The sequence below is a fragment of the Quercus lobata genome, chromosome 3, assembly GCF_001633185.2.
Source record: "Quercus lobata isolate SW786 chromosome 3, ValleyOak3.0 Primary Assembly, whole genome shotgun sequence".
NCBI classification, from domain to species: Eukaryota; Viridiplantae; Streptophyta; class Magnoliopsida; order Fagales; family Fagaceae; genus Quercus; species Quercus lobata.
In genome coordinates, this window is record NC_044906.1 from 43746107 (window position 1) to 43773810 (window position 27704).

Sequence of the window (27704 nt, forward strand, 5' to 3'; positions counted from 1 at the left end):
AATAGGAAGGGTCACAACTAAAAAATTATTTGCTAAGTACAAAGCATGGACGCAAGCAAGTAAGTATACAATTGCTAATTTAATTCAAGCCCAAAAACAGCGGACAACTGCCATTGTCTTTACATCTAAACCAAAGGCCCATAAACACTGGGCTAAAGATATTGTTGTCAAAACAGATTAAAAAGAAAAAAATTGTTCTGGAATTAGACTTACAAAAGGCCCAAAACATAACGGGCACCCAAAAACAAGGGAGAAGAAAAGGAAAATCTTTTCAAGTAATAAGCTCAGGCATTAGCGACAGCATCGTCACTAGTAGGAGCGTCATCAATAGGAGCATTCTTAGGAGCGCCACCCTCAGGAGCCGAGGACTGGGCAGCCTCGTCAATTGCCATCTCCTTGTCCACCTCTTCTAGGTCCAAGTTCTCTAAGTCAACTCCAGTGGGATGCTTGATGAGGTACCTCCTCAGAAGCTCAAAACCCTTAAAGTACCAACTGAAGCGCACTGCTGTACTCGTCAGTCTGCTGGAACGCCTCAACGGATTAAGCAGCAATGGTTTTGAGTTTCTTCTTGGCACCCAGAAGTTGTTCATCCTTCTCCAGGTTTAGCTGACGCTCAACTCTAATGTCGTCACTCAAGGTCTTGATTTTTCCTTCAGAGTGTTAGCCTCGTCCATAGAATCGATAAGTTTCTTCTTCAGCATGGAATTCTCTGACTCCAAAGCCTCCATCCTAGATGTTAAAGACACCACCTTGGCCTCCTGAGTAAGGTACTTAGAAGTAATATGAAGGCTTTTCTCCAAAACCTGAAAAGAACATTGAAGCCGTCAGTAAAATGATAAGAAAAGAAAGAGACTAAAAGTTGCACGAGCACGTTACCTGAACCAGTTTGTGGATGTGGCAAGTTACAACCTCGTTGAAGGACACACCGAAGATGAGTCATACGATTGGAGCATTAACTCCACTGATCAGAACGTGCCACATGGCCACGATGTGTGTGGCACCGCCACTATGCATTTAATACGAAGCGAAACCCTAAGAGTCATGGACAACTCATAAAAACCTTTCATCTTCTATAATCATCATGACACATCATGATGACCATAGAACCTCGGGGGGCAATTGATGGCACTGACGAAGTCATTAATACTGACAAAGTAACCTTGACAGACGAAATAACTAAGCATCCCCAGCGATACAACCACACCGCTGACGAAAGTAGAGAAGTCATTCAAAACAGTCAATAAATGAGTTGGGCGGTTAAAAGGCCAGTTGAGCAAACCGTTGGAAGCCCATTAAAGTCCACATTACTGGGGGTGAAACGTTACCCAAAGGAGCATTAAAACCACCATAATAGCCACAACAGCTAGGAGTTAAGAGAATGTATATATATAGCCCTTACACCTCCAATAGAAGGTACTTTGACACCAAAAAAAAAAGAGCATCCCTAGTTATTTTTATACTTTGTTATTTACTATAAGCTTCTTATACTAACTTTGGCATTGGAGGCGTTGTGGCAGGCACCACATCGGTGACCATCATGAGAGATTGGTACTTCCACGGTGACGCAGACGAATATCTGACTCCATCTGAACATGTTCACTATGACTGACGAATTTATACTTCATCAGTTGTTATTTTAAATGGTGAAATTTAACATTAAATTTGAAATAATGTATTATCCTTTTGGATGGGTGTCATGGGGTGCCTAACACATTCCCCAAACGTAAACAAACTTCCAAATCTTTTATTTCTGGTTCGAGATGTTTATTTTATTTCCAAGTTAAGCTTAGGAGCCTTAGGGTTTTCTAAGTTAAAATTATGAAATAAAATTGATTAAACTTAAGTGACTAGTTACACATTAGAAGTCCAATGGTTAGTGCCAACTCCTTAAATTGAATATAGGTGTAAATACTCACACTAACACACCCCACCATAGTATTGCACGTCTTACACACCCATTTGCCTTAACACAAACGTATACATGCGCATGTCGCCAAGTAAAGCGTACCAAAGCCATTAGAACATATGTTGAAAACACAGGACAAGCCACTTGCAAGACAAGTTGTCTCGCGAATTGCTTAATAGAATTTTGAATCTCCTCACATGCTCCTCACATACTCCATTTGCATGACTAAGTGTCTTGCAAGTCATCTCGCAAAGTGGCACTTCCAACTACTCTTCATGTGATTTCTAAGCCCAACCAAATTACAAATTGATAAGGATAAAAGAGATTAATCACAAAAAGACTAAACCGTCAGCCCTCATCTGATGACTATCAACGGAAGAGATTTGTGGGAAGAAGCACCGGCAAAGCACACCCTAAGGCTGACGGGGTCATGAGGCTGACAGGATCATAAAACTAAAGGGATCCTAAAGCTGACGGGATTAAGACTGAAGACATAATGTAAGCTGACGGCATTAGTCAAAGATTGCTTGCCAATCACGTTTACGTGTGTAAGGAAATGACTTGCCCTCCACGTTTTGAGAAACCTAAGAGGGATTCCTATATGGAAAGGATCCCGTAAAATACGCCCAAGAAGACTCCTATAAGGAAAAGACTTCTACTCCAAGGAAAATGGGTCAATCCCACTACTATAAAAACCTAAGCACTCTTACAAACCAAGGTACGCATAATTCACCCCAACTCTGGTACTCTAGAGTTGTGAACAAGAGATTTCTCTAACTTGACTGTTGAAGGGTATTTGGTCGGTACTACACCGGTACTCCTCTTAAGGTCTTCAGCTTTTGTGTTGTGCAAGTTCTTGTTAGAAGCACGTGAGGACCGTGTGGCTCACTAGTGATTTTTTCGGCATCATCAATTGGCGTTGTCTGTGAGAATCGTGTAGTGTAAAGTCATATTACCTCTTCCCAAACAAGAGTTGCATGGTGCTCACCCACTCAATGGCAACCGCTAACGACATACAAGAAAAGGAACCACCCACGATTGCCCTCGAGAAGCAAGTTAAAACTCTCACCGCTGCCGTGGAACGCCTCACCAGGCAAAATCGCGACCTGGAAGAACAGCTGCGCCAGAAAAACGCAGCACCAGACAACCAAGGAGCAGATCAAGAAGGAACCATCGCTGACAGAAGGAATCAAGAGGGACCCCAAGCCAGTAATGCCCCAAGCAGACCAAAGCGTCAAAACGTGAACCTCTCTTCCCTCGCAGATACAACTCTGCCACCTATTATCGCAAAGATGCAAGCGATGAAGTAACAAATGGAAGTTATGATGAACGCTTTCAAGGGACGAGTGTCCAGCCATCTTGCCGACCTCGTTAACCGAACTGACTCACCGTTCACTACGCCCATCAACTCTTTCCCCCTGTCAAGTAAGTTCTGCATGCCACAGATACATAGTTATGACGAAGTCAGGGACCCTCTAAACCACCTAAAGACCTTTAAAACCCTGATGCACCTTCAAGGAGTGGCAGGCGCGATCATATGTAGGGCCTTCTCTATGACACTAAAGGGTGCAGCAAGAATTTGGTTCAGCCGGCTGACACCCAATTCCATCAGCACCTTCAAGGAGCTAAGCGCTCAATTTACTGCACACTTCATTAGAGGACATCGATACAAAAAGTCTACGGCTTGCTTAATGAGTATCAAGCAGCGAGAGGAGGAAACGTTGAGGGCCTACATATCCCGCTTCAATAAGGAGGCACTCTCGATCGACGAAGCCGACGATAAGATACTTGTCGCAGCATTCACGAATGGGCTGAAAAAGGGTAAGTTTTTGTTCTCCCTGTACAAAAACGACCCGAAGACCATGTCGAAAGTGCTTTACAGGGCCACCAAGTATATGAACGCCGAAGACGCGCTGTTGGCCCGAGAAGAGAGACCTAAGAAAAGAGAAAGGCAGGAAGACACCCAGCAGGACCAAGGCCGGAAGAAAGCAAGGACGGGAGACTGAAGGGATGAGAGACGCCCTAAGCCCTTGGGGGGAAGATTCACAAGCTTCACTCTGTTGACCACCCCGATAGATCAAGTCCTAATGCAAATCAAGGACGAGGAGGCTCTGACGTTCCCTGAAAAGCTAAAGAGTGATCCCAACAAACATTCTAGGGATAAGTATTGTCGCTTCCACCGTGACCATGGTCAGGATACGGCCGATTGCTATGACCTAAAGCAGCAGATCGAGGCCCTTATCAGACAAGGAAAATTGCAGAAGTTCATTAGAAAGGAGAAAACAGATTCACCCCTACAAGACCAACACCCCCGACGGGATAATGAGCGACCGAGACCCCCAATAGGGGACATAAGGATGATCGTAGGAGGAACGGCTGCCGTCAGGTCATCCAAAAAGGCCCGCAAAACCTACCTTCGGATGGTACAAAATGTTCAGCTGACGGGGGCAGTGCCAAAGATAGCACGAAGAAAAGGCCCCATTATCGGGTTCTCAGAAGAGGATGCGCAACGCCTTCACCATCCACATGACAATGCGCTCGTCGTCAACTTATGGGTAGAAGACTACAACATGCACCGGGTGTTGGTCGACAACGACAATTCAGCAGATATTCTATACTACCCGGCATTCCAGCAAATGAGGATCGATAGGGAGCGATTGATTCCGACAAATGCCCCACTCATGGGTTTTGGAAGGAGCCGGGTATTCCCCCTAAGCACGGTCACATTATCCGTAGTGGTAAGCGATTACCCCCAGCAGATAACAAAGGACGTAACATTCTTAGTAGTCGATTGCTCGTTTGCCTACAATGCGATACTTGGATGACCCACGCTCAATTTGTGGAAGGCGGTAACTTCAATTTACCACCTGATGATTAAGTTCCCTACTAACTATGGAGTAGGGGAGCTGCGCGGAAGTCAGATGGCCACACGCGAATGCTACGTGGCCATGATGGAGATGGAGGATCAGGTCCAGGCCTTGAATATAGAAGAGCATCGGACAGCGACGAAGCCAGTAGAGAAGCTAGAAGAGATACCCCTTGATAGTTCCGATCTTGGCCGAACAACCAAAATTGGAACACTCGCTAACCCCACAATCCGTCAAGAGCTCATAACCTTTCTCAGAGGCAATCGAGACGTATTTGCCTGGAGCCATGAAGATATGCCAGGAATAGACCCTTCAGTCATGGTGCACAGGTTAAATGTATTACCCTCCTTTCCACTCGTCTGACAGAAGAAGAGAGTGTTCGCCCCCGAATGAGATCAAGCCATAGCAGAAGAAGTCCGCAAACTACAGGAGGCAAGTTTCATTAGGGAAGTATACTACCCCGATTGACTAGCGAACGTAGTAATGGTTAAGAAAGCTAGCGGAAAGTGACAGATGTGTGTGGACTTCACCGACCTTAACAAAGCCTGTCCCAAAGATAGCTATCCCCTCCTAAGGGTCGACGTCCTAGTAAACTCAACGGCTCGACACCAGTTGCTAAGTTTCATGGACGCTTTCTCGGGGTACAACCAAATCTGAATGCACGAAGCTGATCAGGAGAAAACTTCGTTCGTGACCAGTCAAGGCCTCTTCTGTTACAAAGTAATGCCCTTCGGCCTGAAGAACGCGGGCACAACGTACCAAAGACTTATGAACAAAATGTTCGCGCAGCAAATTGGGAGGAATGTCCAGGTCTACGTTGATGACATGCTAGTAAAAAGCTGAAGGGATGAAGATCATTTGGAAGATCTCAAAGAAACATTCAACACCCTTCGTTCTTACAACATGAAGCTCAATCCAGGAAAATGCGCATTCGGGGTGACGGCGGGAAAATTCCTAAGATTTATGGTGTCCCAAAAGGGGATCGAGGCAAACCCGGACAAGATCCGAGCCATTATGGAGATGGCGACACCAAGAAATGTGAAGGAGGTACAAAGCCTCAACGAAAAAATAGCAGCACTAAATAGGTTCGTGTCGAGGGCGACGGACAAATATTTGCCCTTCTTCCGCACGCTGAAGAGATCATTCGAGTGGACTGCCGAATGTCAGCAGGCATTCGAGGAGTTGAAGGCTTATCTCTCCTCCCTGCCACTGTTGAGCCCATCACAGCCAGGAGAAGAGCTTTTTCTCTATCTAGCCGTCTCCCCCACTGCCATCAGCACTACCTTAGTCAGAAAAGAAGAAAAAGTACAAAATCCCGTATACTACGCGAGTCGAGCGCTTCGTGGTGCCAAAGAAAGATAACCGCCTACGGAGAAACTTGCATTTGCATTAGTTACGGCAGGTCGCAAGCTTAAACTGTACTTTCAAGCCCATACGGTGAATGTCCTGACCGACAAGCCCTTGCGACTGGCGATGAGCAATCCTGAGGCTGTGGGTCAACTGGCGTTATGGGCTATAGAGTTGAGCGAATTTGATATCCAGTACCGCCCACGAACAACCATCAAAGGACAGATCGTCACAGACTTCATAGCAGAATTCACTCATGACGAAGACAAGGGGGCAGAAGAGTCCCCTCATTGGAGCATATATATGGACGGGTCATCCAACAGACAAGCTGGAGGGGCCGACATTGTACTACTATCGCCCGAAGGAGATACAGTTGAATGTATGGTCCGTCTCGACTTCCCCGCTACCAACAATGAATCAGAGTATGAAGCGTTAATAGCAGGTCTCGACCTCGCCAAAGCAGCAGGAGCCGCGAGGGTAGTCGTTTACTACGACTCTCAAGTCATTACTAACCAAATAAATGGAGACTATGAGTGCAAGGGCGAAAGGATGAAGAGGTACCTTGATCAAGTAAGGGCAAGAGTAGATGACCTAGAGGCCAAAATCGTCCAAATCCCTAGAGGAGAAAACGAGCGAGCCGATCGCCTTGCAAAGGCCGCTTCAGCAGAAAATATGGTCATCCCTGGTAATGTACTCTCTTTTGTTCAACTTTTTCCACTAATAGATTCCAGTAACGTACAGGAAATAGGCTCTGACAGTAGCTGGACCGCACCATTAATTTCATACTTAAAAAACGGGGCCCCACCAGACGGAAAAGAGGCTGCAAGAAAGCTGAAGGTCCAGGCGGCAAGGTTCGTCTTAATAAAAGACGTCCTGTACAAAAGAGGCTTCTCCCGTCCATATATGAGATGATTAGGTACGGAATAAGCAGACTACGTCATGAGGGAGGTACACGAAGAAATCTACGGAAACCATTCAAGGTCAAGATCATTGGTGCACAAGCTTGTGCGAGCAAGGTACTATTGGCCCACCATGTAGAAGGACGCTGAGGCTTATGTCAAGACCTGTGACAAATGCCAAAGGTTCAGCAATAATATTAGACAACCAACCGAAGAGCTGACCTTGATGACGGCCCCATGGCCGTTCGCACAGTGGGGATTAGATATTATGGGACCATTCCCTACAACAGTACGATAGCTAAAGTTCCTGGTAGTGGGCATTGACTACTTTACAAAATGGGTGGAAGCTGAAGCTATGGCCACCATTACGGAGAAGAACGTACGAAGCTTTGTCTGGAGATGCATCATATACAGGTTTTTCATTCCTAGAGTCTTTGTCTCGGACAACGGGAGGCAATTCGACAACGACTCCTTCCGAGATTTTTGCTCACAGTTAGGAATAAAGAACCACTACTCCTCCCCTGCCCACCCTTAGGCTAATGGCTAGGTCGAAGTCACGAACCGATCCTTGCTCAAGATTATCAAGACTTAGCTCGAGGGGGCAAAGGGTATATGGTCTGAAGAATTGCCAAGCATACTATAGGCATACAGGACAACGGCAAGGACACCCACAGGAGAGACACCATTTCGACTAACGTATGGAAGCAAAGCAGTCATCCCAGCCGAAGTTGGGCTCATGAGCTACAAGGTGCACAACCATAACAAGAACAAAAACGACGAGGCAATGCGACTACAGCTTAACCTAGTGGACGAGATCAGGGCGGCGGCAGAACAAAGGCTCGCTAGGTACCAGGACCGCATGGCCAAATACTACAACTCTTGGGTCCGACACAGAGACTTCCAAGTTGGAGATCTCGTTCTTAGAAAGGTCATGGGCGCCGCTAGGGACCTTACCCAAGGGAAGCTCGGCCCTAATTGGGAAGGACCTTACCAAGTTACGTCGTGGCAGAGGAAAGGCACTTACCACCTGGAGACGTTAGACGGACAGAAGCTGCCACATCCATGGAACACCGAGCACTTACGAAAGTATTACCAGTAGAAGCGGCAACATGAAGACCAACCTTTTTTATTTACATTTCAGCAAATTTTAGTCTTACTCCTCAGTTTTATCATTTGCTTTAGTCTTTTGCAACAATACCTCTTTTTCATTTTAAGCCCAAAAGGCAGGATTTGGTTTTAGAACTACTTTTATTTACAAATGCATGGCAATAAGAGGAGTTTATTCAAAATTGCTGAAGTATCTATTTTAGAAATCTACAGTTTAAAGTTCACAAAAGTGGACGACTAAGTTCACAAAAGTGAACAACAAAAGTAAACGACTAAGTCCATAACGCACGGACTAAAAAGTTGACGGTCTCACCAAATAGATGAGACTATCATCATATGGACAAGGTTCTAAAACCAACGGGCCTACAAAGATGACAAACTCATCAAGTCCATGACAGACTAAAGCTAAAAAACTGACGGTCCTACCAAATAGATAAGAGTATCATCATATGGACAAGGTTCTAAAACCAATGGGCCTACAAAGATGACAAGCTCATCAAATCCATGACAGACTAAAGCTAAAAAGTTGACGGTCTCACCAAACGGATAAGGCCATTGTAGAACCAACGGGCTTACATCAAGTCCATAAGATGACTGGAAATTAGAAAATTGACAGTCACATTAAAGTAAGTAAAATAATAAAAATGGTGACAATTGACGAGCGAGGCTATAAAGCCGATGGGCTACAAGCTACAGAACCATTACTTAGATAATGCAACCAAGCTGACAGACCTTGAAAAATGACGAACAAGGTCGTAAACCCAAGAGGAAAGCCCGTGAAATTGACGAGACTATCTAACCCAAAAGGATAAGATGGACATGCTCATAAGTCGCAGAAAGGCTGTACCGACGGAGTCTCCAAACTAGTTTGAAAAACTGACGGGGTTCCCAAAACAGACGGGAATGTTTACCAGGACTTTGTCTGGCACAATCACTGATTAAAAAATATGAAAACGACGGGAATAACATGCCATGTAATAAATGCAGCTGTATACAAACAAAAGCCCAAAAAAACCAAACGGGCACTTAAACGATTGTTTGAAAAGTAATTAAAATACACATTAAACGATTGTCTGCAAAATGATTGAAATACAAGGTTAAAATACAAATAAAAAGAACTAAGGAGCAGGAGCGTCAGCAGGATTCCCGTCAGCTTGTTGATTTTCAACGTCTACAATCGCAGCCGAAGTGTTGGAAACAGGAGTAGGAGGGTTTGCAGCAGGCTGGGCTAGAACAACGACACCGTCAGCCTCCAGAGTAAGATTAGGCTTAAAGGAGCCGTCATCTCCATCATCCATTGTAATTCCAGACAGGTTCAGCTCTGGGAATGCCGACGCGACCTGCTTAAGACAATCGTCAAACCCAGTGCCATAATACTCGGTACAAGAGTCAATGAATGATTGCGTCGCTTTAAAATCTCGAACCGCGTCAGCCCCAACCATCTGCACCCTTTGGCCTAGATCCGTCACCTCCTCCTGGAGCTTTTCTTTCTAACAGTTGGCCTCCGCTAGCTTCTCCCTAACTTCCTTTAGCTCTTGGTTTAGTGTACAGACGGCATCCTTGTACTGCCCCTGTTCATTCATCAGATTTGTATTATGCTTCCGGACTCGGGTGACGACTCCCTCCTTGGCAACGCAATGATCCTGAAGGGCCTTGACGCGCACCAAGGCCTGAGAAGAGAACACAGACGTCAGTCAAAGTTTATCAAAACAAAATAAAACCAATTTGACCAAAAGGTAGCAAGCATACCCTGGTGAGATCAAAAAGGGCTGACGCCCCTAAATCATCCGTCCCCAACAAATCACAAGGCTCTATGTCCGTCGGTTTTATGAAGGATCCAACCTCCCCGACGGCATAATCCTTATGGGTCAGGAGGCAACAGGGACCCTCATTAACGGGACCTGAGGAAGTCATTACCCCCTTGCCCGCACCATGGCTTGGCTTAAGAGGGGATTTTTCCTTTGGGGCACTATCCCTAGGAGTGACGGCGGCCTTCTTAGACGGACGGTCGTCACTCCCGTCGGGCTTCCTCTTTACAGACTTAGCGACGGTCTTAGGGGTTGACGAGGTTTGCCCCCCTGCCTCCTTTGCCCTCTTCTCCTCCTTCTGATAGGCTGCGGCAGCCCTCACTCTCTGTTAGCAGACTCCATCTCTACACCCAAAAAAAAAAAAAAAAAACAATTAGAACAACAAACGGAGGAGTAGACTGACGGAGGTAATAAGAAATCCACTCACATCGGCAAGAAAAGTCGTCCAACTTTCAGGCTTCAGCTGACGGTTTTGGACCCCCACAGTATAAATGAATAGTGTCAAGGGTGATCAAATCCCTACACTTTCGTTCCTCCAAAGGGATTTCGAGAACCCGATGGATGAACTCCTCCTGTTCGTCGGTTATGTGGGGACGGGTGTTAGCTGAAAGAAAAGAAAAAGAGAAAGAATGTTAGCAGCGTCACTTCAAAGCTAAAGAAACATGGTTGATAGGATTAACCTGAATCCCTGACAAAGGCCCAAGTGTTGTCAAAATAACCATGGGGCAACATCGCCCATTCTTCTTGACGGTAAACCCAATCTGTCCCCTCAACAAAGAAATATCTACTTTTCCAGTTCCTATTGGAATCTGACATATCTGATACTAGCCTCAAACTTTTCTCCCGGGCATTAAAATGATATGTCCCCTTAGACGAGGCGATGTGATGAGGTCTATAGCAGTAAAAGAATTCGTCCAAGGTAAGCTGACGGTTTCCTCCGCTAAGGCGACCCCACAGGATTTCAGCACCTATGAAAGTTCTCCAGGCATTCAGGGCAATTTGAGTGACGGATAGGCCCAAAAAATCCGCTAGCTGATGGTGTATGGCCGTCAGCGGCAATCTTAGACCCGCAGCAAACATGGCATCATACATGCCAACGTCAGCGGTTCTCCCTAAGTAACATCTCCCATTCTCTCTAGGGAGACGGATCGGGATATGGTCCGGAATTTGGTAGCGGGTGCGCAACTCCCTAAAAACCTTATCACTCATCATGGGAAAAAACTTGTTGACGGCCCAATCCTCAGGAAGAATGAAAGGACAGTTATCCCCTGGACCCTTCGAGGTCCTTCCACTAGATTCCTCATCACCGTCACCATCATCCCTATCAACATCAACATCGTCCCCGTCACTTTCATTCTCCCATCTTTCCTCTTCTACTTCATCCTTACCCCCCTCTGTATAACTCTCATCACCGTCGAGAGATTGGGCCGACATTTCCGTCTCTGATGGAGGTGAGAAGTCCTCTGACTCATCACCAGAACGAAAGGCCTCGTCGTAGCCCGCTCCTTCATGGATTGATGACTCCTCACACGACGCGTCACTTGATATCTGACTACCTACAAGTGACGAATCCAATCTAAGTACCTAAGCTGACGTCCTCACTAAAGAATTATTCAGGCATAAGCAAAAATGAAAGAAAAGAGGAAATAGAACTTACTTGTAAGTTGAATTTCTTAGAAAAACGGTTTCAATGGCAGTAAGGAACAAGCTGACGGAAGTAAGGAACAAGCTGATGAAATTCAAGGTGACGGTCTCTCTTTTTCAAAGATCAGTAGAGAAGAAATAGAGGAAATGAGGAGGAGCCGCTTATATATATAGAGTGGAAGTGCGTAGAAGACGAAGCAACGCCCTCGTCAGAAGCAAAGCCAATGAGAACGCACCATTTGTCCAAAGCATTAAATGCATGGCAGCTCGAGGAATTCCTCATAAATAATTTTCCCACTCCCTTAAAGAATATAACAATGATCAGTCAATAAGAACGTTAACTCCATAACCCGTCAGTATAGAAAGTGACGGAGATATGGAGTAGGGGGCAACTGATAAGGATAAAAGAGATTAATCACAAAAAGACTAAACCGTCAGTCCTCATCTGATGACTGTCGACGAAAGAGATTTGTGGGAAGAAGCACCGGCAAAGCACACCCTAAGGCTGACGGGGTCATGAGGCTGACAGGATCATAAAACTAAAGGGATCCCGAAGCTGACGGGATTAAGACTGAAAGCATAATGTAAGCTGACGGCATTAGTCAAAGATTGCTTGCCAATCACGTTTGCATGTGTAAGGAAATGACTTGCCCTCCACGTTTTGAGAAACCTAAGAGGGATTCCTATATGGAAAGGATCCCGCAAAATATGCCCAAAAAGACTCCTATAAGGAAAAGACTTCTACTCCAAGGAAAATGGGTCAATCCCTACTACTATAAAAACCCAAGCACCCTCACAAACCAAGGTAGGCATAATTCACCCCAGCTCTGGTACTCTAGAGTTGTGAACAAGAGATTTCTCTAACTTGACCGTCGGAGGGTATTTGGCCGGTACCACACCGGTACTCCTCTTAAGGTCTTTAGCTTTTGTGTTGTGCAGGTTCTTGTCAGGAGCACGTGAGGACCGTGTGGCTCACTGGTGATTTTTTCGGCATCATCACAAATAAAACCCACAAAATATATAGAAAATGTGCATGAAAATACAAAGAAATTGGCATGGAATAAAGTCAACAAAGAACTTAAAAATTACAACTTAACATTAGCATATGAAGCCCTCTTGCTCTAATATTCTTCGCATTACACACTTCTAAAAAATGATAAAATTGTCTAAAGGTGATCTCTATGGATGTAAACCGCGATATGCATTCCTTAGTTCCAAGAGTCTAGGCCACCTCTTACCGCTAGAACCTGCATCTTGTCCACCAATATCTGCAAAGGCAGTACATTTGTGATTGCCTTGCTTGCATTAATTGCTAGTTTAATGTTGTCAAAAAGAAAACAAGATTACATTGCAATGTAGGATTTGATCTCTCACACAACTCCGAACAAGTATCCTGCAGCATAGATTTTAAGAATGTATCAAAAGGTTCTAATGATATTCGTCAAATAAAAAAACTTGGTTAGTCAGTTGTACTTTTACTGAGGTGGTAAGACGGATTGTGTCTTGTACTAGTGAATCAAGGTCAGCTTCATATCCAGGTTTAACATATATCACCTGCTAAGGCAACCATGTTAAGTTCATTTTTAAGGGAAAAGAGATAGATAGAGTGAAAGAGAGAGAGTTTAGAGACTTAATGATGGATCATCGCCCCCGATTTCAGGTAGTTGATTTGCATCATTGTCTCTGCTTGAAGGAAGAACCCATACACTGAAGGTTGTGTCAATCTATTACATCATGTACGAAAGTAATTAGTCATGCAAGTGCTGCATAATATTTCATAGCATATTGCTCTTTCTGGAAACAGATTTGTCCTAATTAAACTGAAATCATCTTTCTTGAAAAATGAATGACTACCTCTCTGCAGTATGGTGAGGCACAGATACTACATTTTCTTGTGAAGGATGTAAGAATCCTTCCATCCACTGAAAGACCAAAGCTAGCGTGCTAGCAAAACAAAAGGGAAATAATTAGATACTCATACATAGTGTCATAATATAGGACGAAAATTTTGGTGTGGGTATTAACGAGTAAGTAGATGTTGCTGAAAGCAGGTGAAGTCCATTGAGATTTTAATACACAACACATTAAAGCCCCGAGCTTATTAATAATGCTATGTGTGAGAGTGGGGTGTCTACACTATGCTTTGAACTTTGAAATTGTTATTGCCATGTATAATTAACTTGAAGAATCATAATTTTATTAGCAGTCATTTCCACCGTCACTTTTGTTTTAGTAACCATTATAATAATAGTACGAAAAATGAACAAAGATAAAAAGGTTGTGCCCAACTCACCAAATTCCACTTCTGCATGGTCTAGGAAAGGTTCATTGATAGACAACTTTACTCTTAATTTTTTTATTTTTAAATAGAAAAGAAGATACTTTTCTCAAACTAAGTAGAAAAAAGAAATGGTAGTTGTGAATGAATTTAATTTTTTTTTTTTTTTTTTTTTTGATAGGGTGTATTTGTGAATAATGGCATTATATAAACATAGAAGCATTAATTATTACAGGAAAAAAAAAAAGGAGAGAGAGAGGCTTAACCTCTTTATTTCTTTTTTTCTTTTTTTTGAGAGCTTACATACATACTGTAGGACTTGTTTTCTACAAAAATGCAGAGCACTTATGCTATGTTTAGAAGTATGGAGGAAGAGGAGAATAGAGAGAAATAATTATCCTCCACCATATATAAATGTTTTTAAAATTAAGGGAGAGGGGAATAATTAGTCTTTTCATAATTTGTAATTTTATTAATATGGTAAGGGTAAATTTGGTTAAGCATTTCTATACTCTACTCTCCTGTTAAATCTCTCTAATTTGGGGAAATTAAAAATGAAGGGTTAGAAGTAATTAAAATCCCTTCAAACCCTTCCAAATTCCTCTCCTCCTTCCTTAAAAAACATCTAAACAAGATAATTTAACTTACTCTCCCTTTCTCTACTCTACTCTCCCTTTACTTCCCCCTCCATCCAAACATGCTATTAATTTTTTGAACATCTACCCAAAAAAAGAACCACCAAAATATGCATTAAGATGATTCATAACGAAAAAGTAGTTGTAAAAAGAAAATAATAATAATAATAATAATGTTAAAAGAGGAGTGTGAGTCACCTTGTGGATGGCAAGGTTGATAAAAACTTGTGCATCTTTTTTATGTTCATCTTCCACCAAATCTTGCAACCGCAGGTCCTTCAGAGACAGAAGGTAGTCGCAGGTCCATTCCCCCTGCCATCTCCCGTCGGATGTTGATATTTTGATCATTCGGCGTGGATTCCTGCTACTTTTTCTTTTAATCTTTTTTTGATATATTGAATTGTAAACATCCGGTACAAATAACATTAGTCATGACTCATGATCATGAGAGGAACCAATCAATGCCGCCTATCATTATAATATATAGATAGTTACTCAAAAAGAACGGTATAAGCTAAAGGTACCAAAGTGCTTGCTGTGCATGCATAGGTATTAAAAGTTTATGCTAGATTCTATAAGTTTATCTTTACCTATAAGAATTTATAAGTTAATCTTTACTAATAATAATAATTTTAAATAAATAAATAAATAAAAGAAGAAGAAGAAGAAGAAAAAGAAGAGAGAGAGACCAAACTTATAGATTCTATGGTTATTTGATCATCTAAATTCAGCTAAAGAAAAGGTGTAGAATGTTTCCAAGGCGGCAAGGCATCTCATGCATGATTGTACGTAGTTTGGCTTTAACATTTAATTGAGCCAGTGGGAAGCCATGTTTTGACATTTAATACTAAAATAATTGCTTGTTTTGTGTTAAATTTGGCCTTCCAACATAGTACTAGTAAAAAATTCTTGTAAAACACACACATAGATGGGTTATGGTTCTGGAAATAAATGCAAGATCTTAACAGATTGCAGAGAGTGAATTCAAAGAAGAAAAAGTAAAATCAACTCCCAAATGGGGTTCACAATACCGGTGAGAAGTCATTTCTTTTTGAAGCGGCTCTGATTCTGCACTGAAACTTGAAGGATTTAGCCTTAGTTGGGTAGGAACTGGGAAATGGGCTGACGTTTCTTGCCGATACCAGATGGCCAACTTCTGCCATTTCTCTCTCTCTCTAAAAACCAAGTGTGTGATAAGTTGGAGACTACAACCTTATCTTCATATAATTGGCATATAAAGTGGGATTTTTTTCTCCCTTCCTCCGTATCTTGATTTTGGTCTATGGTTGACCTTTTTCTTTTGCTAAATTATAATTTTTTTCAAACTTAAAAAATAAATAAATAAATAATTTAATGTTACACTTTTTAAGTTTTTTTTTTTTTTTTGGAAAAATAAAATTCCTTAACTTACATTCATTTTTCCATACGTTAACTCCTGACTTAATTTTTAGTAGGTAGACCCATGTAAAAAGCCCAATTTGATTCTTGAACATAAACCAAGTGGCAAATCTCAAGAGAAAGCGGGCCATGCAACTCATAAGTGTGGGGTGGTGCACCCAGACACATCTATTAAATAATTATTAAATATATTATCTATTTATCGTTAAACATTTATTTTTATATATAATGTTAAATATATATCAAATTGAGATTAACAATGGATAATAAAGCAAATTCATGACTATTAAATGATATTTAGAAATTAGAATACAAATCAAGAATATAGATATTTATTAATTTCCAAATTCACTATTACTATTCAAAGCATTAATCCTCTCTTTGTCTTGTGAAAGGGTATTTGATTCCTTTTGTTCTTATATCCTGGTCATGTTTTGCAATTTCTTTTTTTTCTTTTTTTAAAGAAGACACGCATGCAGAAGTGTCCCAAGTGTGCTAGTGTCTGACATAGATATAACACCCCAAATGAAGTATCTGTACTTCCTAGATATGAATGCTCTTAGAGGTTGATATTTTCCATGGTTTAAGATTTTGAAAATGGGGTTTTAGAATATCAGTGAAAGACTATTGAGAAAATTAAAATTCATGCATTGATCTTTCTATATAGATTTGTAAATTAGTATCTAATCCCCAGGTTACAACAACATTACTAATTTTCTTTGGATCACAGTGCTCAACAACTGTGCTGGTATTGATATTGCCCTTAGAGCAGCCCACGAATTGCTCAAGACGTACTGTAACATTTGGGATTCGTGAATTGATTCAAGGTTTATTTTTACTTTTTAAGAATGAGTATTTGGATGACACCCATGTCATAGGGTTATTTAAAAGATGATGGAGCACTTGGGGAAAGTAGGAAAATGGATCTATCGTGTTTATCTTATTTGTAAGCATATAAAAGAGTCAATCGTGAAGGTTTCAGTTGCAATGGTGAAATTTAAGGTGGTTATTCAATATTTCATTTCTTTCACATTATGATCTCACATTCTCTTTCCTATATAATTCTTTAGAGAATTAGAAATCCTAACTTGACTACAATTAGAAATTCTTCACCCAATAAAATTCTTCCAATTTTATAAATTCTCGATTTTTCTTCACGGAGTGAAATTCACTCACCTCCTACTTACTTTTAAGGACAACAACTTCTCCGATTAAATCCACCGGTCCAATTCCCATGTAAGTTTCTTTCTATTTAACTGTGCTTTCAATTCTTCTCAAAAAAAAAAAAAAAAAAAAAAAAAACTGTGCTTTCAATTTGTTTTAATGTTTAGAAATTTGGATTGTTTTTAATTAAATTTGAGCTTCAGTTTAACATTGTTTGCTACACACATATATGGTTGTTAAGGGCCATTTGTGGTAGCCCAGGCAAACAGAAAAGCCCAATAATGAGGGCTACAAAGAATTGACAAGATAAATAGCAAAAAACCCATTAGACCCAAGCGGCAGGAATAATGGATTATAGGCCCAACAAATAAATAAATGGGTCTTGAAGAGGCAAGCAGGCTCAAAGAAGCTAGGAAAGAAAGAAATAGTATCCCATGGGCAGAGTATGAGGTAGAAAAGTGAGAAAGGGCCGCCGCAAGCTCAAAGCAATGCAAACTAAGAGAGTAAGGGGTTTATGAGAAGCCCATGAACCCCAAAGATAAGGATAAGGTTATTGGGCCGGGGAAGCCTAATGAAGTTAGTAAAAAGCTCATGAGAGTGTGGAATTAGCAAAAGGGCTGAGGAAACCCAAAGAAAGCAATCGGGCCATGGATGCTCAAAGGAAAGCCAAAAAGGACATAAGAGCCCATGAGTAAAAGCAAAATAGTGTCCATGACAGGCCACTGAGAAAAGGGATAAACGGTTGGCCCAAAAAGAGGTCCAGCAGGATTAAGTTAATACGGCAGGAATAACAGTTTAACGTGGCAGACAATAAAGAAAATTAAAAGTGGAACAAAGAAATGTAAGGCCCATCATCATACGAAGCCCAACTCCTGAATGGAGCGAGAAACCAAAGAAAAGCCCACATGAAGGGTCAGGAAATGCAGACGGAGAGTCTCCAGGTCACGGCAGACACATGAGCAGTAGGCAGACTCTTGGACAAATTTGAAAGGGAAGCACGCGCAAGGCCCAGGCACCACCAACCTGTACCCAGCCAATATAAGATATGGTGGGGCCATAGGCCAGAGGTAAGAGGTAAAGGGGGTATGGTTTAGTGGTGGGGAGAGGGAAAAATGTCTATTTGGCGGTTCCTACCCAAGCCCTTTTGGGAGGTACGTCCTGCTGGGATAATAGACCACCTAAAAGAGGCAAGATTGAGGGGGAACCGTTGGGTGCATGCCTTGAGAGTAGAGAGAGAAAGCATTTATACCGTGGCAGGAAGAAGTGTTACGGTATACAGAGGAACAAAACAAATCTGCCTCTGTCTGGCGAGGATGGATGTCGCACAGACCTGGTGGTCAACAAGTACACCCAGACCAAACAAAGGCGGTTAAGGGGCAAAAAGGTAAAACTTTGGTCACGGCAGGCACTATAAAAGGGCCCTTGCCGTGCCCTGAAAATGGGATTGAAAAACAAAGTATTTTTATGGAGTGAAAAGAAAAACAGAGTAAGAAGAAAAGAAAAAAAGATAAGAAAGAAAACAGAGAAGAAAAGAAAGGAAACTAAGGAAAAAGGAGAGTTAGTTCAATGGGCATGCACCAATAGATCGGTTTCCCTCTCTCCCCCTTCAAATCTTACTTTCTCCCAAAAACGTAAACAAGGACTCTTTCTTTTTGGGCAATAACCATTCAAGTCCGACTCCCTCAAAGTCATTAATCCCCACGGCAGAATCTTTTTCCTAGGAGATTATTTGCATTGAGAAGAGGCGTTCTCTCCTCTTTGGCTTTTGCTGCGGCAAACTAAGTTTAAAACTTGATTTATGTCCATTTGATTAGCTTGTATTATTTTCTTCATTTTTCTCTGTGATTGACATCATTATGACTGTAATCATGCTTTATTAGTAAGGAGTACATAGCCATTTATTTAAATAGTCAGAGTACTCTATTTTGATTATTATTATATCTGCCTGTCGTAACTCGTCTGCAATAGTTCTACTTGTCGTAAGTTTACTCCTGACAGACAAGGCATAAGTTTGTGCACAAACCGGCCCAAGTTGAGTTACAATTGGACCGGCCCTAACTCCCTTACTTAGAAATATTTGGGCCCATCATAGCAGGAGGTAGCCCAGCCCATTACCGCAGGAGGCAGCCCAGTCCATTACCGTAGGAGGCAGCCCAAGCCCAATACACCATACACAAAAAAAGTCCCCTACATTAAATTGGTGACTCCGTTGGGGAGTTGGGAAGCAGACAGGGGCAAAGAAAAAGAAAACAGAGCCCCTCGCAAACAATGCCACCAAAGTCCAGGACGACACGGAATATGAGTGTCGTACCCTCACAAGCAGAATCCAGGCCAACAACGCCTTGCCAAGAGCAACTTAACCAAACAGAATGTGCCAACAGAACGGGGGTTGATCCTCACCCTCAACAAGAGTCCCCGCGGACAATGTCAACACCTTCGTCGAAGTATTGCAATCATTGCAGCACTCGCAGCAACAAATAATGGAAGAGATCCGTCAACAGAAGGCAGACAAAACAAAAGAGAAAGGCAGCCAGCATGACCCGGATCATGTGGCAGACAGAGAAGAGATGGCAGGAGGTGTCCCTCAGAATGCAGGACAGCGTTTCATTACCATGGCTGAGGTAGCAGCTCTCTTGGAGCAAGAGAGAGCCAAAACACCGAAGGAGAAGTTTTACGCACGAAAACCTCCCTATCCTCTAAAAGTACTTAGCAAGCCGTACCCTAAGAGGTATGAACCAAGGGCCTTTGCCCAGTACGATGGCAGGAAGTGAAGTGCAGTAGAGCATGTGAGCAAATTTATTGACATCCTTGGCCCTTACGCAACAAACGAAGACTTGTGTCTGCAGGAGTTTTCAAAGTCACTATGCGACCGGGCATACACTTGGTACATTGGCTTAAAACCAGGATCAATCCCAACCTGGGATGACATGGTGGATGTATTCTGCACTAAATACTTTCACGGGGAAGAAACAGTAACGCTTGCAACTCTGCAAGCAACCAAGCAAAGGAATGGAGAGGATCTGATGGAATACATCAAACGGTTCAGGGACATAGCACTTGATTGCTATGATCACTGTGAAGAAAGGACGTTGGTAGAAATGTGCATGACCAATATGATTCGGGAGTTCAGAGCTATCCTGGAGAATCTGGAGATTTCCTAATTCGCACAGCTAATGCAGAAAGCTAGAAAGACGGCTCAGTCCGTGAAACCCAGTTCAGACAAGAGAAACGCACCGCAGGCTATGGTGGTGTCCATTGGAAACCAAAGAAGGAAAACAGAGGGGAGGGAGTATGATACGCCCCCACCCTTACCGTGTACTCCTAAGGAGCTAGATGTGTTACTTGACAAATGGATAGCGGACGGGATCTTTAAACCCAACCAGGTTTCTAGAGAGCCTACAGAGGAAGAAAGGAGGGATCCTCGCTTCTGCCGCTTGCACAACTATGTACAACATCCTACCGCAGAATGCTGGGTGCTCTGCAGGCTGGTGCACCGCAGGATCAAAAAAGGCACATTAGAGCTGGCCCAGTAGGAAGTTCAAAGAAACCCACTCCCAAACCATAAGGGAAAGGGTGTAGCAGCAGTGGTGATATGTGCAGACCCGGGAGAAGACGAGGAAGAAAACTTGGCCCTGCCTGCCGCAGCGATTACCACTCTTCAGCAGAATGCAAAGTTCAAAAATCTATTTGACCAGCTGGGACTTACAGCGAAAGAAAGAAAAATAGCCACGGAGGCTTTGGTAAGCATCGCCTCCGGGGCAAGGGTGGAATACCTTTCAGCAGAGATGCCAGAAGACAGGACCCTTCTGCAGGAATCAACAGAAATCTCGTTTAGCAGTGAGGATATGAAAGTGGGGCACCCAGACCATAGGAGGCCACTTTATTTAGCAGCATCTATAAATCAAATCCCCATTAAAAGGGTCCTGGTGGATACAGGTGCTTCCGTAAACCTCATTCCGTTGAGCACCTTGCAAGTCGCAGGAATTTCAGAGAAAAATATCCAAGGATGCCCGATGGAAGTAACGGGGTTCGGTGGAAGAGGTGAATACACCATAAGCCACATTCAGTTATGGCTGAAAATAGGCCCTATAGCCTCTTTAGCTCGCTTTCACGTGGTCAAAACGGAAGTATTTTACCATGTGCTTTTGGGAAAACCATGGTTACACAAACACCGGCTAGTCCCGTCCACCTACCACCAATGTGTGAAGGGGAGATTGAATGGCAGGATGATACGCATAGCGGTGAACCCCTCGCCGTTCGAGCAGGCAGAAACCCACTTGGTGGAAACCATGTTTTATGACCAATGGGCTCCATCTGGAGAAAATTCGGTTGCAAAGCCACGAGGCACATTTGTGCCTAGGTGGAAAGATGTTCAAGATGACCCAGAACCTGATTTAAGAGAGCTACTGGGGCGAAAGAAGAAAAGGAAAGAAGCGCCTGCCGTAGAGCCAGAAGAAATACCTCAGTGCATCAGGGTCCGAGGCCTTGATGGCAGGATTGTCTACAAATTATGAAGGTGCGTGGGGCCCACGGGTGAGATGCAAGTGGGTCCCACCCAAAAAGGGCAACATAAGAGTTTGGCGTGTTGCGTTGCTGAAGGAAGTTTGAGAAAAGAAGAAGAAAAGGATGAGGTAGTTACGGCAGAAAAGGACATCCAAGTTACGGCAGAGGAAGAGTTGGAAGAAGTTAACTTAGGGTCTAACCCGCAAGAACTAAGGCCCATCTCAATTAGTGCAAGCCTGACAAAAAATGAGAAGTCAAAACTCATACTGTTGTTGAAAAAATTCAAAGACGTTTTTGCTTGGGATTACAATGAAATGCCAGGGCTCGATCCCGGGCTTGTTGCGCATACATTGAATGTGGACCCAAAGGCCAAGTCGGTGGTCCAGCCTGCCAGGATATTTCACACAAAAATAGAAGGGCAGATAGTCAAAGAAGTGCAGAAGCTGCTAGTCGCAGGATTCATCAAGCCTATCCAGCATCCTCGCTGGCTATCCAACATAGTACCAGTAAAGAAGAAGAACGATCAGATAAGATGCTGTGTAGATTTCAGAAATCTCAACAAAGCTTGTCCAAAGGACGAATTCCCATTGCCGAACATGGATTTACTAATAGACTCCGCGGCAAGAAGCTCCATGTTCTCATTCATGGACGGTTTTAGCGGGTACAATCAGATCAAGATGGCGCCAAAGGATGCGGAGAAAACTGCTTTCAGAACACCCATAGGCAATTTCTACTATACTATGATGCCCTTCGGGCTAAAAAATGCGGGTGCAACTTATCAACGAGCAATGACGGCCATATTTCACGACATGATGCACCAAGAGCTAGAAGACTATGTGGATGACATAGTGGTTAAGTCAAGGAGAAGAGAAGAACACTTTCGGGTATTAAAAAGAGTATTTGAAAGATGCAGAGCTTTTAAGTTATGAATGAATCCCCTCAAGTGCGCATTCGTAGTATCCTCTAGGAAATTTTTGGGTTACCTGGTTCACAGCAGAGGCATAGACATGGATCCGGTCAAAGCCACGGCCATAGCAACTATGAGACCTCCTACTACAGTAAAAGAATTGAAGAGCTTCTTAGGAAAAGTCTCATATATCCAGATATTCATCCCTGGGTTAGCATCAATCACCTCTGCCTTCACCAAGTTGCTTAAGAAGGGGCAAATTTTTGAATGGGGGGAAGCGCAACAGACAGCCTTCAAAAGGCTACAGTAGATAATGATGAACCTCCCCACAGGCAAACAGTGGATGATGAAGTTCCAGGGGAAGTAGCTATGGCAGAAGAAGTCAGGGAACAGTGGGGAATGAAATTTGATGGGTCTTCTACTACCCATTCCGGAGGGGTGGGAGTAGTTCTGTATCATGAAGAAGACAAGGCAGTGGCACTGTCATTTAAGTTGGAATTCCCCTGTTCAAACAACACAGCGGAGTACGAGGCCTATCTAACTGGGCTTGCCACGACACTCGAAATGGGAGTCAAACATTTGAAAGTACTGGGAGATTCGAACTTGGTCGTCTGCCAGGCCAAAGGAAGTTTTTCCTTAAAGAAGCCCAGCCTAGCCCCATACAGAGCGATGGCCCAAAGAATGGAAGAGAAATTCTCAACCTTTGAGATAGAACATGCTCCTAGAAACGAAAATCGGTTTGCGGACACGTTAGCTACACTGGGTTTGTAAATAATCTTCAAAGGGAATAGCACTAATATAGAAGTCAGCAAGAGGGAAGAATCCATCATTGAGGTGTTGAAGGAAAAGTTCCGGGAGGAACAGGGCGAAGGGGATTGGCGAATCCCCATAAAAGAAATCTTGGTGAAGGGAGACGACACAGCAGAATTGAAGATATTAAAAGACTATGCCTTGGTAAAAGAAGAGTTGTACCGCAAGCTGCCAGGTAGGGCTTTATCCAGGTGTGTGGGCCAGGAGGAAGCCCAGAGGAAATTGAAAGAAATACACGACAAGACTTGCGAGTCTTGCGGGGAAGTCAGCCTTTACCGCAGACTCCAGAGGGCTGACTTCTATTGGCCAAGCATGAGAAAAGACGCAGATCAAGTCCAAACCCAGTGTAGGACCTGCCAGCTTGCGACAAACAAGGAGGAGAGTTATGCTGTGTTCATCAGCGAGGATTGGAGAAGCCCTTTCATACAGTACCTAACAGAAGGCGTCCTGCCACAAAAGCACAGTGAAAGGTACAAGCTTAAGAGGTTGGCAACACGTTATTTCTTGCATAACACGGTCCTTTTCAAAAAGGGATATGATGGAGACCCTTTGAGGTGTTTGGGCCCTGAAGAGGGTAAAGAAATGATAAAAGAAGTACATTCAGGGGAATGTGGTGAACATCAAGGGAAGAAAAAGCTTTACAGATGCCTGCTGCAAATAGGCTACTATTGGCCAACCATGAAGAAAGATGCGGCAGAATTTGTAAAGAAGTGTCACGATTGTCAGGTACAAGCCAACTTGATTCATACTCGTCCACAAGGCTTGCACAGCATGGTCACCCTATGGCCCTTCCACACTTGGGGGCTAGATTTGGTTGGGCCAGTCAACCCACCATCACGTGAATACATATGGATATTGGTAGCTACAGAATATTTTACTAAGTGGGCGGAAGCAGTGCCACTCCACAAGGCCACAGGGGGAGCAATGGCAAACTTCTTCAAAGAAAATATAATTGTGAGGTTTGGGGTGCCCCACAGGATCATTAGTGACAATGGCACACCATTTGTCAACAGTGATGTAAGGAGAATGCTAGAATTCTACCAAGTCAAGTACTACAGGTCATCACCCTATTACCCTCAAGGGAATGGGCAGGCAGAGGCAACAAACAAAATTCTCATAAAGATCATTAGCAAAATGAGCCAAGAGTATGCGGGAAGATGGGCAATGCACCTGCCAGATGCTCTCTGGGCTTACAGAAAATCACCAAAGTCAGCCACAGGCTTTTCACCCTTTTCCTTAGTCTACAGAACTGAAGTGGTGAGTCTGGCAGAAATAATGACACTGTCCCTAAGGGTTATGCAGATGCGGGAAAAAGAAAAAGAGGGAGAAGTCTTCGCGGCAGAAAGGTTTGAGGACCTGGAAGAACTTGATGAAAAGAGGGAAGAAGCCTAGGAACGTAGCCGGAGATACAGGCAGAAGATGACTGAAGCCTACGTCAGGATGACCAAGAAAAGAGTGTTTGCGGAAGGACAACTAGTGTTAAAAGTGGCAGACTACGTCATGCGAGGTCTGGCAGAACCATCCAAGTTTGCACCAAAATGGGAGGGACCCTTTGTGATAAGAGAAGCACATCAAAGTGGGTATTATCGTCTAACTCAAATGGATGGCAGGGACTTGATGGATCCCATCAATGGAAAATGGTTGAAGCGTTATTATGCTTAGAGAAGAAAGTTATGTGGTTGTCCCTTTCCTTAGTTTTTTTTTTGTTTGTGTTTCCTTTACTTTTTCTTTTTATTCCTCCAAGTGACTATGTCACAGAAGAACTTGTAACGTGCTTTCATGAGTGTGCAATGAAAAAGTACTAAGTATTAGCATCATATCATAGCAATAGTAAAGAAAAAGTAGCAAAGTGTAGCATTATTACAAACCCAAACTGTGGCAAACACAAGCCAAGTAACTACGGTAGGAAACATTTAAGTGTTCTGTGTGACATAACAAAAACAGAGAAACAAAGAAAATGAAAGGAAACGGCGCCATCATCAATGAAGTCCAGAAATGAGACTCTGATCTCCAAAATGACTAGGCCCACTAACACTAGAAAGAAGACGCTCACGGTGACCCTCCAAATCTGCCACCTCTTTCTTCAAAAGCTCAATCCGGGCGTCTATGGTTTCAACGGCTGGCTGGACTCTCCTCATGAAAAAGGCTCGGGCAATCTCACGTAGATGATGAAAAACAAACTCCACGGCGAAACCCACATTGATGAGCTCTTGAATCACGACCCTCCACTACAGGATCCTCCCGGCAGAAACAGAGTCAATGAAGTTATGCTCAATGTCATTTAGTACACACCCCAGCATTTTCAAGAAATGCTCCCTAGAGGAACGACCAAGGCGAAAATCCTGCATAAAATTGCCGCGACGGCTGTAGATCATCATTAAGTGTGAGACGCAGTCCTCAGGGACTCGGAAGCCATAAAAGTCTACATAAGGAGGACCGGAAGCCCAAAAGTCTGCTGGACTAAGGTCGTTAACTTTCGGCTGGTCAAAGCAGACAAGGAAGGACGCAGCATCATCCGGAATGGCGGCAAAACTACTACCCGCCTCAAACTAAGAAGGGATAGTAGGGAGTAGACCTATCAAAAAACAAAGGGGGAAACGCAAAGCAAAATAAATAAAAAAAATGACACGAGAAGAGAAGACTTGCAGAAAAAGAAGATGAAATAAGAAGAGAAGGAAAATTGCCAAAGTTACCAGGAATGGGGGCTACGGGTGTAGCGGAAACAAGTACTGTAGACACATCAAAAGCAGGGGTAGTAGGTACGGCTGAAACAGGTACTGAAGGTGCGGCAGGAATAGGTGCTACGGGTGCGGCAGGAGCAGTCATTCCCACGCCTGCTGCAATTTCTGGCCCCTCAGAAGTCTCTACAAGCAGGGAGATAAGTTTGCAAATGAGACGCAAATACAACAACAACAACAACAACAACAACAACAACAACAACAACAACAAAAAAAAAAAAAAAAAGATAAGGGGAAAAGAGATACGTACCCATGAAGTCAGGCTCGGGCGAAGCACTCCCCTCTTCAACAGAGTCGGAAATTCTCTTTTTTAGCACGGGTGCATCATCAGGATCCTCAAGAATGTCATTGGACCCCTTTGAGGATAAGTCCGAATCAGGGCCACGGGTAGCGAAGCCGGGAATGGAGGAAGGAGTAACAACAAGTGAGGCACCATCCTTTGCAGCCTGGGAGATAGCTGCAAAAGGGTCACTAGTCGAAATCACAAGCGGCAGAACGGGAGAAGTGGTTTTGTTTTGAACAGCGGCAGGAGGAATGGCTCCCTCTGAAAGAGTGGGTCTCTCGGCAGGTAAGGGTGTAGTCTCACCAACCCCTTCGACATGAGTACCCTCTCTAGGTACCGACTCGACAAAAGGGGTGGGAGTTTTGGCAGGAGTCTTGTGTGTAGCAGTAGAAGGGGCAGGCGTTGCTAATACCGCCTCAGCCCCATCAAAAAAGCCTTCCATAGGTACACCCATAGAGGCGGAAATCTCCTCGGCAGTCGGGCGATATATGGATAGAGACTCAGGCTCCTCCTAAAAAGAAAAATTTTTGTTAAGTAAAAAAAAAAAAAAAAAAAAAAAAAAGACAAAAGACCTATGGCAGAGGCGTGCGAAAAAGAAAGAAGAGAGAAGTGGAGAAAAGGGACTCACCTCAGATTCAGGCTCATCAAACAAAATGGGGCGGGTAACTGATGAGTCTTCCTTATGCTTGGACTAAAAGGAAAGTGGCAGAAGAAATTGACAAGTTAGCCGCAAGAAAATTAAGTAGTTTTGTCAAAAAAGAAAAATGGGAGAAATAACTTACCCTCCGTTCAGCGGCAGATACGAGGTGAAGAGTAGTTTTTCTTTTGCTACCACGAGTTCTGCTAGTCAAAGGAGCACCTGCAGGAGGCAGTGGTGTGGCAGGCTTGGTTTTGCCGGCAGACTTGGGTTTGGCAGGCGCTTTCTTGCTCAGTACAGAGATGTTGATTACCTTAACTCTTTTCTCCCAACCAGGGGGATAGTCACCAGTATGCCAGAACCATCCTTTCTTCTCTGCGTCCAATTCAAAAATGGCTGACCAGCTTTGTTTTCTAGCATACGCCAAAACAGATTTAGATGGAAGCAGCAGGCGAGGGTTAACTGAGGCAACCATACCTAGCCCCTCAGGAGGAATAAGGGAGAAGCCACGGCTGCCCGCTAACTCAGTCACAAACGTATCCATCACTGCATGCCAGTAACCGTGCATGGGAAAAGTACAGACACCTTCCCTTAATGAACCGGGAACTGTAATGGCATTGAAACGCTTCTTCCAAAACTCAAAGGCAGTGTGCCGCAGGAAAGGGCGGACTGACGTAGGAGATTCCATAAGGAAAGAAATGTAATCGGGGATGTCTTGATCCAACCCAAACTGCCTTCTCACCCGGTTGGCAGGATAATGAACAAACCTAATG

The 27704-nt window shown here is 43.5% G+C and overlaps 3 protein-coding genes across 5 annotated transcripts; all 3 read right to left on the reverse strand.

Moving 5' to 3' along the window:
* Positions 1–9153: 9153 nt before the first annotated feature.
* Positions 9154–11821, reverse strand: LOC115982364. Its single transcript, XM_031104939.1, has 4 exons — positions 10615–11821; positions 10362–10538; positions 9876–10278; positions 9154–9796 (listed from the first exon to the last, which is right to left on the reverse strand). The coding sequence occupies exons 1-2, from the start codon at positions 11366–11368 to the stop codon at positions 10387–10389; spliced, it is 906 nt and encodes a 301-aa protein (XP_030960799.1). The 5' UTR covers positions 11369–11821; the 3' UTR covers positions 9154–9796; positions 9876–10278; positions 10362–10386.
* Positions 11822–12618: 797 nt separating this feature from the next.
* Positions 12619–15711, reverse strand: LOC115982140 (large ribosomal RNA subunit accumulation protein YCED homolog 2, chloroplastic). 3 transcript variants are annotated; one of them, XM_031104661.1, is made up of 7 exons: positions 15523–15711; positions 14690–14872; positions 13433–13522; positions 13213–13302; positions 13052–13132; positions 12926–12971; positions 12619–12846 (listed from the first exon to the last, which is right to left on the reverse strand). In XM_031104661.1, exons 1-7 carry the CDS (start codon positions 15652–15654, stop codon positions 12758–12760), a joined length of 711 nt encoding a protein of 236 aa, XP_030960521.1. In that variant the 5' UTR covers positions 15655–15711; the 3' UTR covers positions 12619–12757. The 3 variants fall into 3 exon arrangements, with proteins under 3 accessions (XP_030960521.1, XP_030960523.1, XP_030960522.1); XM_031104663.1 differs by having other exon boundaries at positions 14690–14852; positions 15523–15625; XM_031104662.1 differs by having other exon boundaries at positions 14690–14959; positions 15523–15611.
* A 9473-nt stretch (positions 15712–25184) lies between these two features.
* LOC115979265 (uncharacterized protein KIAA0754-like) lies at positions 25185–27427 on the reverse strand. Its single transcript, XM_031101247.1, has 5 exons — positions 27077–27427; positions 26923–26985; positions 26262–26805; positions 25967–26137; positions 25185–25848 (listed from the first exon to the last, which is right to left on the reverse strand). The coding sequence occupies exons 1-5, from the start codon at positions 27404–27406 to the stop codon at positions 25823–25825; spliced, it is 1134 nt and encodes a 377-aa protein (XP_030957107.1). The 5' UTR covers positions 27407–27427; the 3' UTR covers positions 25185–25822.
* Positions 27428–27704: the final 277 nt, after the last annotated feature.

Coding starts and splice junctions, on each gene's coding strand:
- LOC115979265 (XM_031101247.1), bottom strand. CDS start 27,406: ATGGTTGCCTCAGTTAACCCTCGCCTGCTGCTTCCATCTAAATCTGTT. Junction 26,806..26,922: donor TTGATGAGCCTGAATCTGAG/GTGAGTCCCTTT, acceptor TTTTCTTTTTAG/GAGGAGCCTGAGTCTCTATC. Junction 25,849..25,966: donor ACCCGTAGCCCCCATTCCTG/GTAACTTTGGCA, acceptor GTTTTTTGATAG/GTCTACTCCCTACTATCCCT.
- LOC115982140 (XM_031104661.1), bottom strand. CDS start 15,654: ATGGCAGAAGTTGGCCATCTGGTATCGGCAAGAAACGTCAGCCCATTT. Junction 13,523..14,689: donor TCAACCTTGCCATCCACAAG/GTGACTCACACT, acceptor TTGTTTTGCTAG/CACGCTAGCTTTGGTCTTTC. Junction 12,847..12,925: donor ATCAAATCCTACATTGCAAT/GTAATCTTGTTT, acceptor CTGCCTTTGCAG/ATATTGGTGGACAAGATGCA.
- LOC115982364 (XM_031104939.1), bottom strand. CDS start 11,368: ATGTCGGCCCAATCTCTCGACGGTGATGAGAGTTATACAGAGGGGGGT. Junction 10,539..10,614: donor GGCCTTTGTCAGGGATTCAG/GTTAATCCTATC, acceptor CTTTTCTTTCAG/CTAACACCCGTCCCCACATA.